The sequence below is a fragment of the Leguminivora glycinivorella genome, chromosome 25 (assembly GCF_023078275.1).
Source record: "Leguminivora glycinivorella isolate SPB_JAAS2020 chromosome 25, LegGlyc_1.1, whole genome shotgun sequence".
NCBI classification, from domain to species: Eukaryota; Metazoa; Arthropoda; class Insecta; order Lepidoptera; family Tortricidae; genus Leguminivora; species Leguminivora glycinivorella.
In genome coordinates this window covers 4541345-4556374 of record NC_062995.1, presented here as the reverse complement: position 1 = coordinate 4556374, position 15030 = coordinate 4541345, and the positions used below count along the sequence as shown (strand labels likewise).

The 15030-nt window shown below is 37.8% G+C and overlaps 2 protein-coding genes across 4 annotated transcripts; both read right to left on the bottom strand.

The window, feature by feature from the left end:
- Window positions 1-1673: 1673 nt before the first annotated feature.
- Window positions 1674-14669, bottom strand: LOC125239091 (zinc finger protein 64-like). Of its 3 annotated transcripts, none has more exons than XM_048146572.1 (5): window positions 14541-14669; window positions 14192-14311; window positions 13586-13744; window positions 3048-3165; window positions 1674-2394 (listed from the first exon to the last, which is right to left on the bottom strand). In XM_048146572.1, exons 2-5 carry the CDS (start codon window positions 14305-14307, stop codon window positions 1810-1812), a joined length of 978 nt encoding a protein of 325 aa, XP_048002529.1. In that variant the 5' UTR covers window positions 14308-14311; window positions 14541-14669; the 3' UTR covers window positions 1674-1809. The 3 variants fall into 3 exon arrangements, with proteins under 3 accessions (XP_048002529.1, XP_048002530.1, XP_048002528.1); XM_048146571.1 differs by having other exon boundaries at window positions 1675-2394; window positions 13586-13747; XM_048146573.1 differs by lacking the exon at window positions 3048-3165 and having other exon boundaries at window positions 13586-13747.
- Window positions 4515-13203, bottom strand: LOC125239092 (cold shock domain-containing protein 3-like). Its single transcript, XM_048146574.1, has 2 exons — window positions 12603-13203; window positions 4515-5107 (listed from the first exon to the last, which is right to left on the bottom strand). Exons 1-2 carry the CDS (start codon window positions 13126-13128, stop codon window positions 5094-5096), a joined length of 540 nt encoding a protein of 179 aa, XP_048002531.1. The 5' UTR covers window positions 13129-13203; the 3' UTR covers window positions 4515-5093.
- Window positions 14670-15030: the final 361 nt, after the last annotated feature.

The following is a 15030-nucleotide window of genomic DNA, read 5'->3' as shown; positions in this document are numbered from 1 at the left end:
GCGCAGTCAGTAGGATAATTTTAATGTAATAAATTGTCTTCAACATAATGACATGATGTCACGATCCTCAGCATACGCTACTTGCCTCCTAGTCAAATCAGCTTTTTTTTTATAAATGGGCTTACTCTTGACCACAGACTAGCCAAAGGCAAAGACGTGGCCTACGATGGAGTACAAATACAAATACAAATAATTTATTAATAAAAACATAATTGTACAGTGATTGTTCTTAAAGGCTAAGAATTGTTATACATATAAGAGATGTTTTATACAAGGAGTGAGCTCGCCCAGAAGATGCCTGTTCACCCTTGATTTGAAGGTTGCCGGGTTATATGAGCTCGGAAATATAGTCGCCGGCAAGGAATTCCACTCCTTGGCAGCGCGCATAAGAAGCAAAGCGCTTCTTTCTAAGAAGCGTTCTTTTTAAGAACTGTCAAAACAAATTTGAACGACTTGCTGATATGAAATTTTATATGAAATCGAATTGTGTGACGTCACGGTCAACTCAGTTACTTTATATATTTCTACCTGACTTATTAAATAGAAATTGGATTTAAAAATAACTTCTATCCATGTTGTTCTTATAATTATCTGATGCTTTATTTCGTGCATGGTATAAAATATTTTATTTTAACTACAGTTCCCTATTGAGGGAACAACTAAAGAAGAAGAATGTAATAAATAATTTAATTTGTTTTCACCATCTCTCTCGCAATATCCTAATTCTGCAAAAGGATTCATATATTATTATGCAAGCACAAATTGCTCGCCCTTAGAGTTGGTCAAAGGCGCCTAGCCTTCAGAGATAACAAGCACTAGAGAAATTTCGACGGGTACCTCGGCGGTCGGAGTGGTGTAGCGGTTTAGCACGTCAGCCGCGATAACTAGAGACCCGGGTTCGATTCCCAGCTTCGCCACCAGTGGGCTTTATCGATTTTTCTTTAGTGTATGGCAAGGTGTATGGTATCTATTTCAGTTCATAATTCTAATGTATTTAAGTATGGAGACAGCCGCTATCCTAGGAAACCAGAGCTTTAGGCATGATATATTACAACTTTTTTATTTGATGTTTTTTTTAAAGATGGCCAAGTAAGTTTTGCCACTGAAAAAAGAACGCGAAATTCAAATTTTCTATGGTAGATGTAGATTTTTCAGTTTGTTACCAATTCAAGGAATAAGAAAAGAAATAGCTAAATCTAAAAAATATTATTTTATTGGATTGTTCGTAGCGTACTAATATTTTAAATACCAATGTCTTATAATATTAATAATAATTTTACCTTCTAATTATACAATAGTTGCCTTTTAGTTCTAGTTTCTAATAATACTTTATGTAACTGTTACATAATGAGAAGCAATAAAATAAGAGTTCTGGATTTATGCAACAAGCTGAAAGCGAGTTTCATAAAAAAACATTAAACACAACTATGTAATACCATAGATTAAATATAACAAGATCATACCATCCCATACATTAAAATGCGACCGCCTAAAACCGCGCTTACACTCCACCACACATAGATGGCGCCACAAAAAAAAATGTCTTGTAGCTTTCGATTATACTTGTAGAGGGCGTTAAGTGTCACTTTTGACATAGATTTACGGCTCGGAATTGACACTTAATGCCAATCTACAAATAATCGGTGGCAACAAGGCATTTTTTTGTGGCGCCATCTATGTGTGGTGGAGTGTAAGCGCGTTCGTAGGCGGTCGCATTTTAATGTATGGGCTGGTATTGTCTTGTTATATTTAATTTATGACACAACTATGTAATACTCACACATACAACTCCTATATCTGATTAGTATTTCACATAATACCATGCTTCTTCAAAATGCTTATATCTATAACGCTCTCATCAACCTCCTGCCTAGGGTGATGTATCAAATGCAACAAAATCTTCACCACAGAACTAGAAGTCCACCCACAAATTTGACAGCAGAAATTCCCCCACTTGACACTCTCGTCTGTTACACCGTGCTCCTTAACCATATGCCGTTTTAAAAACGGTCTCGAACACGTTTTGAACTCACAATCCTTGCACTTAAACTTATGTGTGCGCTCGTGTTTCTTGAACGCGGCCATATTTTGAAATTGGAACTTGCATGTGTCAAATTTGAGCCAATCACCGTCCGTGTGGGTCTCTTCGTGTCTTTTCAAAGCTTTCGAATGTCTGGCTATGAAATCGCATTTTTGACATTTGAGTGGGTTATTGGGTCTATGGATGAGTTCGTGTTTTTTTAAGTTTTTCTTGGAGGCGCTCTTGTAGTCACATTGGGAGCATTCAAAGGGTTTTATCCCTTGGTGGATACGGACGTGTTCTTCGAACAAACTTTTATTGTACGTGCTGTAGTCGCACATGTAGCATTGGAAGGGATTTTCGCCTTTATGTACCTGAAATTTTAAAACATAATTTTGTAAATTATTCCCTTGCATGTAACCTTAATTTTCTTTACAGAAAATATTCCTCACAAATCGCGCTGGTAGCCTAGCGATAAGTACGTGCGACTTCCGTTCTGGAGGTCGCGGGTTCGAGCCTCGGCTCGCACCACTGGGTCTTTCGGAATTTATGTGCGAAATGACATTTAATATTTGCCAGTCACATTAAGCAGATTTATTACAATTATTTATGCCCATCCATCCCCCTTGTTAGTAAAGCTCTTACCCCCTTCCACCATGCTTACAACATTTTACTATTTATTTATTATTTTTTCAAGCACAATGTGTGGGACTCTGGGTTGCCATTTGTTAAAAAAAGTAAATAACGAATGATGACGAAATCATAGACCCAGAGAAAAATAAGCAAAGATTTGATGCCTACGTAATACTACGTAACAAAAACATTAAAAACGCCTCGTTACGTGATATTTAATAGCAACACAAAAATTATGAACACTCAAGGGCCTGAGAGTTGAGACACATTTAAAATTACAGGGAAGTAACAACTTCGGTACAAAATCTGACACGCTCGGCCGGGATACAAATAAATGAACTAGTTTCTTCTGTCTAAATCTAGTTCTGTGGTTTAAATAATACTTAATAGCTACCTTTTTGATATGACGCAGCATTTTCTCCTCATTTTCAGCTGTGTACCGCTGGCATTCAGGGCAACGTATGCGACGGGGCACCGGCGCTAAGCCCGCGTCCGTTTTTTCCGAGGCAGGTCTAATGGAGAAAAAATAAATGTTAAGTTCCATTTCCATTCAATCCGATTCGCACAACGTTCGGAAGTTTAAGCGAGACAGCGCTATAGCAATACAACGCGTATTATTAATTTATTATACTGACATTGACATCCCATTTAAGGTTATGTAAATAGGGTGTACCTAGTTAGAAAAACGTAGGAAGGCTTTTAAAACCTTTATTCATGTACGTATAAAACATGATCAAAATGATAAATTATATAGCAATATAACACTTTAAGTTCTCGCGCTTTGTACACATATTTAAAGTCACATCCCCAACGTTAAAAAAAAAGGTAAAATAATGTTAATTAATCGCGTTCGACCTGTATGTGACTTTAAATATAATTATACAAGGTGCTCGCGAGGAACCCATATAACTTTAACGGCATATTCTTGGTCACATTTTAAGACTAGAATGTCATATAAACTTTTCTAGATTTCGTCTAGTTTCAGAGTTATTGCCAATTAAAAAAAAACATTTCCGTATTGTTACTTAGTAGAAAAGGTCTTCTTAACGGCGCTGATGCGCAATTGTTAAGCATAGTCTCACAGTAGTCATTGATAGATGTCAAAATGTGACAAGAAAAACTTCCAAAAAATTTGGTTTTTAGAAAAACTTATTAAGGAACTCATTTTAATTGCCAACTTTATGCATAAAAATTGCTTTTTATGTGAAAATACGTCCAAAAAAAAAGAAAAAAAAAAAAGAAAAATTGCGAAAATTTTTAAAATTCATATAACATTTTTTTCTTTCTTTTGGCCTCAGAAACGCGTGGTTCAAGTTATGCGGGTTCCTCGCGAGCACCTTGTATAGCAGATCTACAATCATATCAGTGACATTATTGCTGGTGACTATACCACAGTAATAAAGAGTACTATCCTACAGTATGGCCACTCCCGCTCCCCGCTGAAAGTGCCGCCCACCCCCTCTCGGTTACCTCACCGTTTCCGCCTGTCACAAACGCGAACAGTCGACCTGGCATATTTCACTCATACAAGCAAGGTACGCGTTCACGTACACGAGCTTAGACTGTGTGCTAGAAACGCGCCTCTTTCATATATTTGATCGCCAGTGTCCGAGGTGTGACTATACTAAACATGAGAATTTAGTGTTGTTTTACACTGTTAGGATTAATAATATGTATGTAGCTATAGTTGTAGCGTATACCCTGTTTACGCCGTGTTATTATATCTATAAGTACCTACATAGTTATGTATGCATGTATAGCGCACCCTGCGCACCAATAAACTTCAGTTAGCTACCGACTGTGTGCGTGTATCATTCTCCGAGTCCTAACCCCAAAATTAAAGGGTCTCCGAGGCCTCGTATTTACGTGGGATATTTCTGGCGCGGTATCGGCCTGAACATCTTCCTGCGGAGCCGAACCGTCCGTCAGGCTCTGTCCTGGCGTCGGCGTCGGCGAGGGCAACCTGGCTGGCTCGTCAGTTACTGACGTCGCACGGCCGTCAGTGTCACTGCCGCCGGTAGTAAGTGAATCAAGAGGTGGCGAGGATTCCCGTTGAGCAGTGCCTGATGGTTGCGCTTCTTGGCGTTCTCGCGGAGGGCCCGGTTCGGGTGCTGGAGTTGCCTGCTGGAGACCTGACGGTGGCCATAGGAGAGCCTGTAACATGTCAGGCTCGTTCTCATGATCTTCAATCAAAGTGCTGGAGGGGGGTGTTCGTTCTGCCACGGATCGTTCTTCACTTATCTCCTCCCCTTTATACTTTTGTAATTGATAAATATGTTTTTTTAGCGTTTTGTTATCGTCTAATTTCACAATATACATGGTTTTACCTATTTGTTTAATTACAACTCCTATTGTCCAGTATGATTTTTGATTTTTATAAACTTTAACTAACACAGTTTCACCGATACAAAATTGGACACTTCTGTTACCATCGTAATATTTAGTCTGCAAGGCCTGTTGGCGCGACACGTTATCAGCGATCGCTGCGTCAGACAGTGGTGATGAGGACGGCTGCGCCAGCTGTAACCAGTCTAAACGACTTCGCAATTTACGCCCAAAGAGAACCTCTGCGGGAGACATGTTTGTTGATGTGTGTTTTGAATTTCTGTACATAAATAAGTACTCTTGTATTTTCACGTTAATATTACGTAAGTGTGTGCCAGAAGATATTATTTTATTTAATGCTAGTTTAAGCTGCTTACAATAAATCTCCGCTTGACCATTGCTGGCTGGTCTTTTTCGAAAACTTCACACCGATTCGAAACATATTATTACATAAAATACTAAAGCTTAAAATTTTGTGCCAAAATGTACTGTTTTGAGTGTAAACAACGAATTGAAAGAGGAGAACTTATACATTGCACTCGTTGCAAGGAAATTTACCATTACTCATGCTGTAATATAACTTCAGCATTTATAAGAGAGCATGGTGCTCAACTAAGACTGCATTGGAACTGCCCTTATTGTATAAATGCAACCCCTAAACAACGAAACGACGACACACCTATATCACCAGCAGGATTCAATAGAAATATAGGTCTTATGGAAGCATACGAAGAAAGTAATATGTCATGCGAGGACAGCGATATTCTAAATGACTATACAGGTAATACAATACTATCAACACCCCAACCAGCTCCTGCCCAGAGTCCACATACTGGCACTTCAGGCGCAGACTTGCCACCAGAAACAAAAATGAGCGAAAGAAGTACACAAACAGCAGAATTTGAAGAAATTAATGAAGGCTACCAGTCCCCAATATCAAATAACATGATACAACAAATTGGACGATTAATAGAATCTAAGCTAGTAAAAAACAACGCTAATATTTTAAATGACTTACAAACCTTGATTCAATCAGAAATACAAACGGCGCTGCATAATTTCAAACTAAATGTTATAGAAAAAAATAACAAGATTTTCTCCGAAGAACAGCAGAACTTCTCTAGGCAGTTAGAAAGTACCAATATTAAACTCCAGGCTCTAGAAAAGGAAAATCAAGAAATTAAGTCTCAGCTACAGCAGCTTCAGTCACGTATCGCAAAATTGTCAAATACACTGGTGCATGAACATGATGAAAGTAGTGTAGAACTAAGGAAAACCCCATTACCGGCATCACCAAAAATCACGGACGACAACTGTACAAAAATAAAAAGAAAACTTTGCATTATTAGCTCTAATAACTCTAATAAAATATTGTCGATTGCTGATATCTTGCCAGAAACATATGACATTTGCCACTACCTAACCCCAGGTGTTGGGATTAGGCACTTAACTAACAATTTAGATAAAAAACTCACTGGCTATACGATGAATGACTATTGTCTCATTTTCATAGGTGATTATGATTTCAAAACATCTCAAAACTATAATAGGGTGGTTGAATATATTAGAAATGAAATTATGAAATGTGATCACACAAATGTAATATTATGTGTACCAACTTTCAATTGTGGGCCATTCTCAAACATGTTTAATAGACGAGTAGAATTATTTAATAATTTACTGTACCTAGATGTGACGCAGTACGAATATGCTCATGTGTTAGATAGTAATCTCAATCTTAGTTACGATTCTCAAATGTTCTCAAAACACAATGGCAATATAAATAACCATGGGATGAAAATTATTTATTACGATATAGCAAAATATTTGGCAATATTACAACAAAACCAGACATTTTTTCGTTAATACCAGCTCTCAAATCCATCAAACTATAAGTACGGAACCAGACCAAAATGACGTGTCTCATAAAAACAAGGATTTACTATTGTACTTGAACAGCCTAGACAAGAAAGATCACTCATTAATGATACTGCATCAGAATATCGCGGGATTGATTAACAAAGCTGATACAGTCACCGTAGCAATAGAGCAATTTCAGGATTGTGGACACAGTCCCGAGGTGGCATGTTTTACAGAACATTTTATGCTAAAAGAAGAAAGTAAATTGTTTAATCTTAAAAATTATGTACTAGGTTCTATTTTTTCACGATCAAACCGTAGAGGCGGTGCAGCGATTTATCTAAAACGTGGAATTGCTTTTCAGGAATTAACTGAAATAAATGACCTTTCTGTAGAGGTTTACTTCGAATGTTGCGCAGTAGAATTGATTAACACAAATATTATAATTATGTGTGTATACAGAGTACCTAATTCTGATATATATACTTTCATCGAAAGATTGGAACTCGCCTTAACTAAATTGACAAATAATAAAAAAAATAAACAAGTTATAGTATGTGGCGACTTCAACATTAATACAATGAAAATAGACAAAACTGTTAACTTGTTTGAAAACACTCTCGCAAATTATAACCTAAAATTAAAAATAAAAAGTCCCACACGTCCGTGTAGTGGAACTTGTTTGGACAATTTTGCAGTCAACATACCGGGAACAAAAACATGCTCTCTAGATTTGGGCTTGTCTGATCATAGTACCATAATCCTAAATTGCCCTTTGAAAAATAGATGCCTCCATTCGTTCTGGTACACAAACAAACGAGACTATTCAAGTGAAAATTTAGAAAAATTTAACAATTACCTCGTAAGCTTAAGCTTTGCGGATGTCTACAAAAATACCAATCCCAATGATGCATACAATAACTTTAAGGAATTGTTTACCCTTTTATACGACCAATGCTTTCCCTACAAACGAATCAAATTGACTTACAGAAACAAACCACGATGGATTTCAAAAGGTATCAAAATATCCTGTAAAAAAAAACGGGCCATGCTATGGAACTATAGATCCAATCCAAGCGCTTCCAATAAGGCAGAACTTCAGACATACTCTTCAAAACTAAAGAAGATAATCCAGCAAACACAAAAATTGCAAAATAATCGTCATATTCAAAGAGCAAATAACAAAAATCGTGCAGCATGGCAAATTATTAATAATAAACATGAAAACCAACCTATAGAAACAATACATGAAATTATGAATAAAAATAATGAAACTCTTACGGACCCTATCATCATTGCGAATGCTTTTAATGATTTCTACATAGGCAAGACTAATTCCGATCAAAACAGCCTGCCAAACACTGAGGAAAAATTACCTGCAAATATTCTCAACACAATATTTCTAAAACCTGTAACACCTATTGATATTGTTAGAATAATAAAAACACTAAAAAATACTAATAGCACTGGAATAGACGAGATTGCGACAAATGTGATAAAATATTGTGCTGAAGTAATATCGTATCCATTAGCATTTATTTGCAACCAAATGCTTGAAAAAGGTATATTTCCTGAGGAGTTAAAAATCGCGGTAGTGAAACCTCTATTCAAAAAAAATGAGAGAGAACTAATGGAAAATTACAGACCCATAGCTTTACTACCCATCTTCTCTAAAATAGCTGAAAAAGTGATTTATGATCGGATATATAATTTTCTAGAACGAGAACAAATACTTGTACAAGAACAAAACGGATTCCGGAAAAATAAATCAACGACCACAGCCATCTATGAATTGATAAAAACTGCCACTCATTATGTAGATAAAGGGGTACCTATCTGTGCAATATATATGGATCTATCAAAAGCATTCGATTTTGTCGACCATAACCGTTTGCTGAAAAAATTAGAGCGCTACGGAATCCGAGGTAACGCCCTAGATTTACTAAATTCATATTTAAGTAATAGAATGCAGTGTACTGAAATAAAGAGATTATGTCCTGATACACAAGAAGAAACTGCTTACTATTCTCAATTAAAACCTTTGATTCGTGGAGTTCCACAAGGGAGCATCCTAGGCCCGTTGCTCTTTTTAGTTTATATAAACGACCTGCCAAGATACATTGAACATCCTATGATACTATTCGCAGATGACAGCACAGTTTTAATTAAATCGAATGACCCAACTACATACGAATCAGATATAAATAACACACTTAAGACTATCATCGACTGGCTGGAAACGAACAAGCTAAAAATAAACATTGATAAAACTAAAATTATGCAATTCCATCAGTCAAAATCAAAATCAATAAAACTTGACGTAAAATATAATAATCACAAAGTAGAACACACAGACGTAACTAAATTTTTAGGTATTGACATAGACAATCACATGAACTGGAAAACACATACCTCAACATTGTGTAAACGAGTGAATAGTTTTATATTTGCCCTTAAAAGAATCGCTAAAATATCTGATCGAAAAACTGCTTTACTAGCCTATCATGGATATGTAGAATCAATACTTCGTTATGGCTTAATATTTTGGGGAAACTCTACAAACAAAAAACTAGTATTAGGTGCTCAAAAAAAATGTGTACGTGCCATCTGTGGACTAAAACAGACTGAAAGTTGTAAACTATATTTTAAGGATCTAAACATAATGTCATTAGCCAGCCTTTACGTTTATGAAATGTCAGTTTTTGTCAAATCAAACCCTGATTTGTTCCCACTAATATCAGAAAACTCTAGGAACAGGCGTTTCAAGTACAAAATTAACCCAATAGCTGGAAAAACTGCGCTTTTGCGAAACAGCATACTAGGTATGGCCTCTAAAGTATATAACCACTTACCAGAGCAGTTGAAAGAGTTACACCTTAATCTATTCAAAAGAAAATTAAAGGCTGAGCTCATTAATAAAACATATTACAGAATAGATACTTTTTTTAGCGATACTTTGTTAATGTAATTTTATTTAAGATAGTAAGTAATGAATAATGTAGGTAATACTAGGACATGGAAACTGCTCTTTAATAAATATGATTGAATGACATAATAATTATAAGTATCAATAGTAATATAATATACGCATGTACTAGAATAAGCAGGCTATGCCTACACCAATTTTCACATGCCTAACGGCCGAATGTATTAAGGCTCTGTATCTTCATTTGTAACATCTTATGTACCATATATTCTTGTGAATAAATGAAATCTAATCTAATCTAATCTAATCTATAAGTGGGAGTGGTGATGTGTTCTATACCATTTATTCTACAGAAGTGCTCAAATTCCTTAGATACAAACGAAGTACCGTTATCTGTGCAAATGTTGCGGAAAATACCAAATCTAGACATAGTTTCGCAAACTTTCTCAATTATTACGCGACTACTGTACGATACTGATACATCGAAACACTCCACCCATTTAGAGTGTGCGTCTACAATGATTAGGAAGTATTTCCCATGCGCAGGGCCCAAAATGTCCATATGAACGCGATGGAACGCTTCTGGTGGATATGGCCAGGGCGCGAGCGGCGCGCGCGGCGGCGCGAGGCGCACGCTCACGCACTGCGCGCAGCCGGCCGCGCGCCGCTCGATGTCGGCCGCCATGCCGGGCCACCAAAACCGCAGTCGAGCCTCTGCCTTCATTTTATTCATACCTAAGTGGCCCCTGTGTAACTCATCAATAATTTTATTTTGAAGAGTTTCAGGAATGACCAACCTAGAACCTCTAACTACACAACCTCGTTCAACAGATAACTCTAAACGACATATATAATAAGGTTGCAATTTGCAATCCCTTACTTTATTAGGCCAACCGTTCATTACGTAATTTGTCACCTGTGAGAGTATGTTATCAGTGCGCGTCGCTTCGTAAACACTATCTATAGATATAGGTACGTCGCCGTCCGTTATGAATTGGAGATAGGAGGCTCGGTCAATTACCTCATCTCGCTCGCTCGCGGTGGCGTCGATGACATTGGTCTCGCTCGCGCTCACTGAACGACTGAGGAAATCAGCTGTGTTTCGCGCACTGGTAACATATTCAATTTTGTAATTGTATGCTGATAAAAATAAAGCATACCGCTGCAGGCGGTTGGCCGACACTTCCGGAACTCCCTTATCTGGCCGGAAAATGCTGAGAAGAGGTTTGTGATCGGTCCTAAGTACAAACGGCTCATCACGGCCGTACAAATAATGATGGAACTTACGTATTCCGAAAACGATGCTTGTCGCTTCTTTGCTAATCTGGCTATACCTCTTTTCAGCATTCGTTAACGACCTTGACATAAATGATATGGGTTGCTCGATCCCATTATCATTAATAAGGCTCAAAATGGCTCCCAAGCCTGTAGGGGACGCGTCTACTGTTAAAAATAACTTCGCTTTTGGATTAAAATGCGCTAATGTGACATCTGAAGCCAGTTGATGTTTTATGTTAGACACCGCATCATCGTGTTCGCTCGTCCAAGACCATTTCGTATTTTTCTGTAAAAGTGTATGTAAAGGACTTAAAATTGATGATGCGTTTTTCACAAAATGCCTGTAATAGTTTACTAAACCTAAAAAAGATTTTAACTCGGATATGTTTTGTGGAATTTTCGCTTCAAGTATGGCTTTTACCTTATCTGGCGATTTATGTAAGCCATTTTTATCAATATCGTAACCTAAATACGAAACTGAATCTTGGAAGAATGAACACTTGTCTTTTTGTAACACCAACCCAGCTTCCTGTAGCCTTTTGAACACTTCATTTAACCGCTGCAAGTGCTCCGCCCTATTACGACCAGTTACCAAAATGTCATCCAAAAAAATACATACATCGAGGCCCGCGAGAATGGTTTCTAAGGAACGTTGAAATATGGCGGGCGCACTGGCCAGTCCAAATACAAGCCGCGAGTAGGTAAATAAGCCCTTATGCGTGTTAATACAAGTGTACTTTTGCGAGTCTTCACTTAACCGCAACTGATTGTATGCATTTGAAAGATCTAACTTTGAGAATTGTTGACCGCCGTGTAACTTTGAGAATAACTCCTCTATACGGGGTAACGGGTATTTGTCTATTAAAAGTTGCTTATTAATTGATACCGAAAAGTCTGCACAAATGCGTACTTTGCCACTTTGTTTTAAGACTGGCACAATAGGGCTAGCATATTCCGAATACGTTACTGGCTGTAAAATACCTAACTGAACAAGACGGTTCAGTTCTGATTCCACTTTGTCACGAATAGCAAAAGGAAGCGGTCGCGCTTTGAAATAAACCGGTTTGCTGTCCGGTTTTAGGTTAAGATGTACTACTACATCCTTACAACATCCCAACTTATCTGAGAACAAGTGCGGATATTGGCCACTGAACATACCTACTAAATCGGTGTCGTTACCTACTTTATCGACTGAATGCAAATCATTTTTAGGAATTGGGCACATCTGTAAATTAAATGCAGATACAAAGTCGCGACCTAATATTGGATCACCTCCATTCTTTACAACATAAATGTCTATATCATTTGTTTGGTTGTTGTAATGAAATGGTAGCCTTAACACACCTAAAGTTTCGATAATTTTCTCGTCGTAACTTCTCAATATCGTGGGGGGCTTGGACCACGGTATGGATGCAAAATGTTTAAAATAAAACTTATCTGACACGGCCGTAATGCCTGATCCCGTATCTATTTCGAAATTAATACGCATCTCATTAACTAAAACATGTTCTCGCATAGGTTCACCCTTATAAGTGCGAATATTGAATAGAAGATGCTTACCTTCTTCATCACCACTGTCCAAGCAACATTCGACAAAATTAATTTTTTTGTTTGGTAACTTTTTACGACACACGCGTTTAAGATGCCCTTTAGAACCGCACTTATCACAAATTGAGTTAGCAAATCTGCAATCTGATGCCGAATGTCCACGGTAGCCGCAGATTGTGCACGAGGCGCCAGTAGATCCGGTGGGCCGCGCGCCTGCCGAGGCGGGCGCCCTGCTGGCCGCCATCTTGTATACGCCAAGCTCGTTGTCGGCGGCGCTGGAGCCCGAGGCCCCGGTTGCGCCAGCACGTGCGCCTTTTCGGGCGCTTCGAACATTTTCCGCCGTTTGCAAAGCGCTGGAAAACGTGAGGCTAGACATCGCCTCAGTGAAGAGCTTGTCTCGTTCTGGTCCCTGAACCATGCCTAAAACAAATCGGTCACGAAGGGTATCGTCGAGCGTCGATGCCGAGAAACCACAATGTAGTGCCAACCCTCGTACTCTGGCCGCCCAATCCGAGAAGGTTTCATTAGCGGACTGCATGGCGCTGTAGAAGCTATTACGCTCAGCAAATCCACATATTTTTGGTTTGAAGTGGCCATCCAACAAAAGCACGACATCAGCGTAGCTGAGGTTCCCCAGTTATTATATCTATAAGTACCTACATAGTTATGTATGCATGTATAGCGCACCCTGCGCACCAATAAACTTCAGTTAGCTACCGACTGTGTGCGTGTATCATTCTCCGAGTCCTAACCTCAAACCTAACATACACACTGATTGTGCATCCTGGACTAATATTATAAAATTTATAAATGGGAAAGTGTGTGTGTCTGTTTGTTTGTCCGTCTTTCACGGCAAAACGGAGCGACAAATTGACGTGATTTTTTTAAGTGGAGATAGTTGAAGGGATGGAGTGACATAGGCTACTTTTTGTCTCTTTCTAACGCGAGCGAAGCCGCGCGCAAAAGCTAGTAAGATATAAAATCAGTTTACTTACTTTCCTGACAAACTGGGTTTTTTCTCTTCACTTTGTCCGCCTTCTTCATTTTGAGTGGACACCGCTGGCATGTCTTGGTTACCCGATTGACTTGGCATTGGTTCATTTTGTACCATTTGGAACTGGCTAGCTGGATCAAATGTTTGGCTTTCTGGATTGCTACTGAAAAATAGTTTTTATCATACATAAGGCACATTTCTTTCCAAAAAAAATATTTTTAATGAAAGAAACATCCCTTTTCGAAATAATCGTTTATGGGCCATTTTTTTTCAAAGTTGTCCACCCCAAGTTTTTGTTGAATTCGGAATTTTTTATGTGCTTTCCACTCAGAATCACGGGCTCTTTCCATCCTAATAGGAGAAAAAAAAGTGTCCCAAGGTTTTTTTACATTCCGTTACCATTTTTTCATACATTTTGTATGGCGGTAACGGAATGGAAGGTTTGAAAAATGTATGGAACTCTTGGGACATTTGGTTCGAAGGATCGAAAGAGCTCGCGATTCTGAGTATGAATCGCGTAAAAAATACCCATGTTACAAAAAAAGTGGGGTGGACAACTTTGAAAAAAATGGCCCTTATTTGAATTAGAAAACCGTAATTATTTTACCTATTCTCCATTTTGGCATTCTGAACGAGATTATGGCACATTTCCTGAGTCAGAATGTACCGATCAGGCGCGCGTTCCACATCAATGAAGACCGGTACACTCCCATATGGCTCCATGATTCTGAACATAAAAGATTTGTCAAGTAAACTATGTTCTAATAGGTAAATATATTAAAATGGAAATCACTTTTTCCTAAAAATACTTTTACATTTAGATCGTAAAACACAATTTCTTAATTTTACACATGATAGCATGTTTCTTGTAATTAATGTTTGTATACAAACAAGAAACGGCATGGATGCTAACATAAATTATTTATTATGGTGGTAAGTAGTAAAAGATAATTTACCTGAATTACTCTATGACGTTGAATACAAATCTTAGTATTTAAACACTTTTGAACAAATACTAAACACATAAATTAAGAATATTTATTTGCAAATTTAATATAACAACAAATGATATTTCCCAATTCCCCAGTACAGCACATACATAACATTTTTTTTACTGTCAGCTTGACATTAATGTTTCGTTCAGCAATTTTTATGTCACGAAGCGCATCGCACAGTGTCACACGAACATAGGATTAAATTGGCAATTGAATTGTATGACGATTTCGAATTAAATACAATTAGTAGGGAGAAATTAGCTAAAATTACGGCATAATTAATGGAAGGTTTTTTTTAATTGAAATATGTACGTTATAGACTGAAGTTATTTTTCATCAACCCTCCCCACTCCTCCCCCCTCTGCGTCACCCCTCTACCCTCCCTTAAAGTGCCGAAAATGCGGTTTTCTCGATTTCTGACAAAACTGTTGAAGATACAGGAAAAACGCGT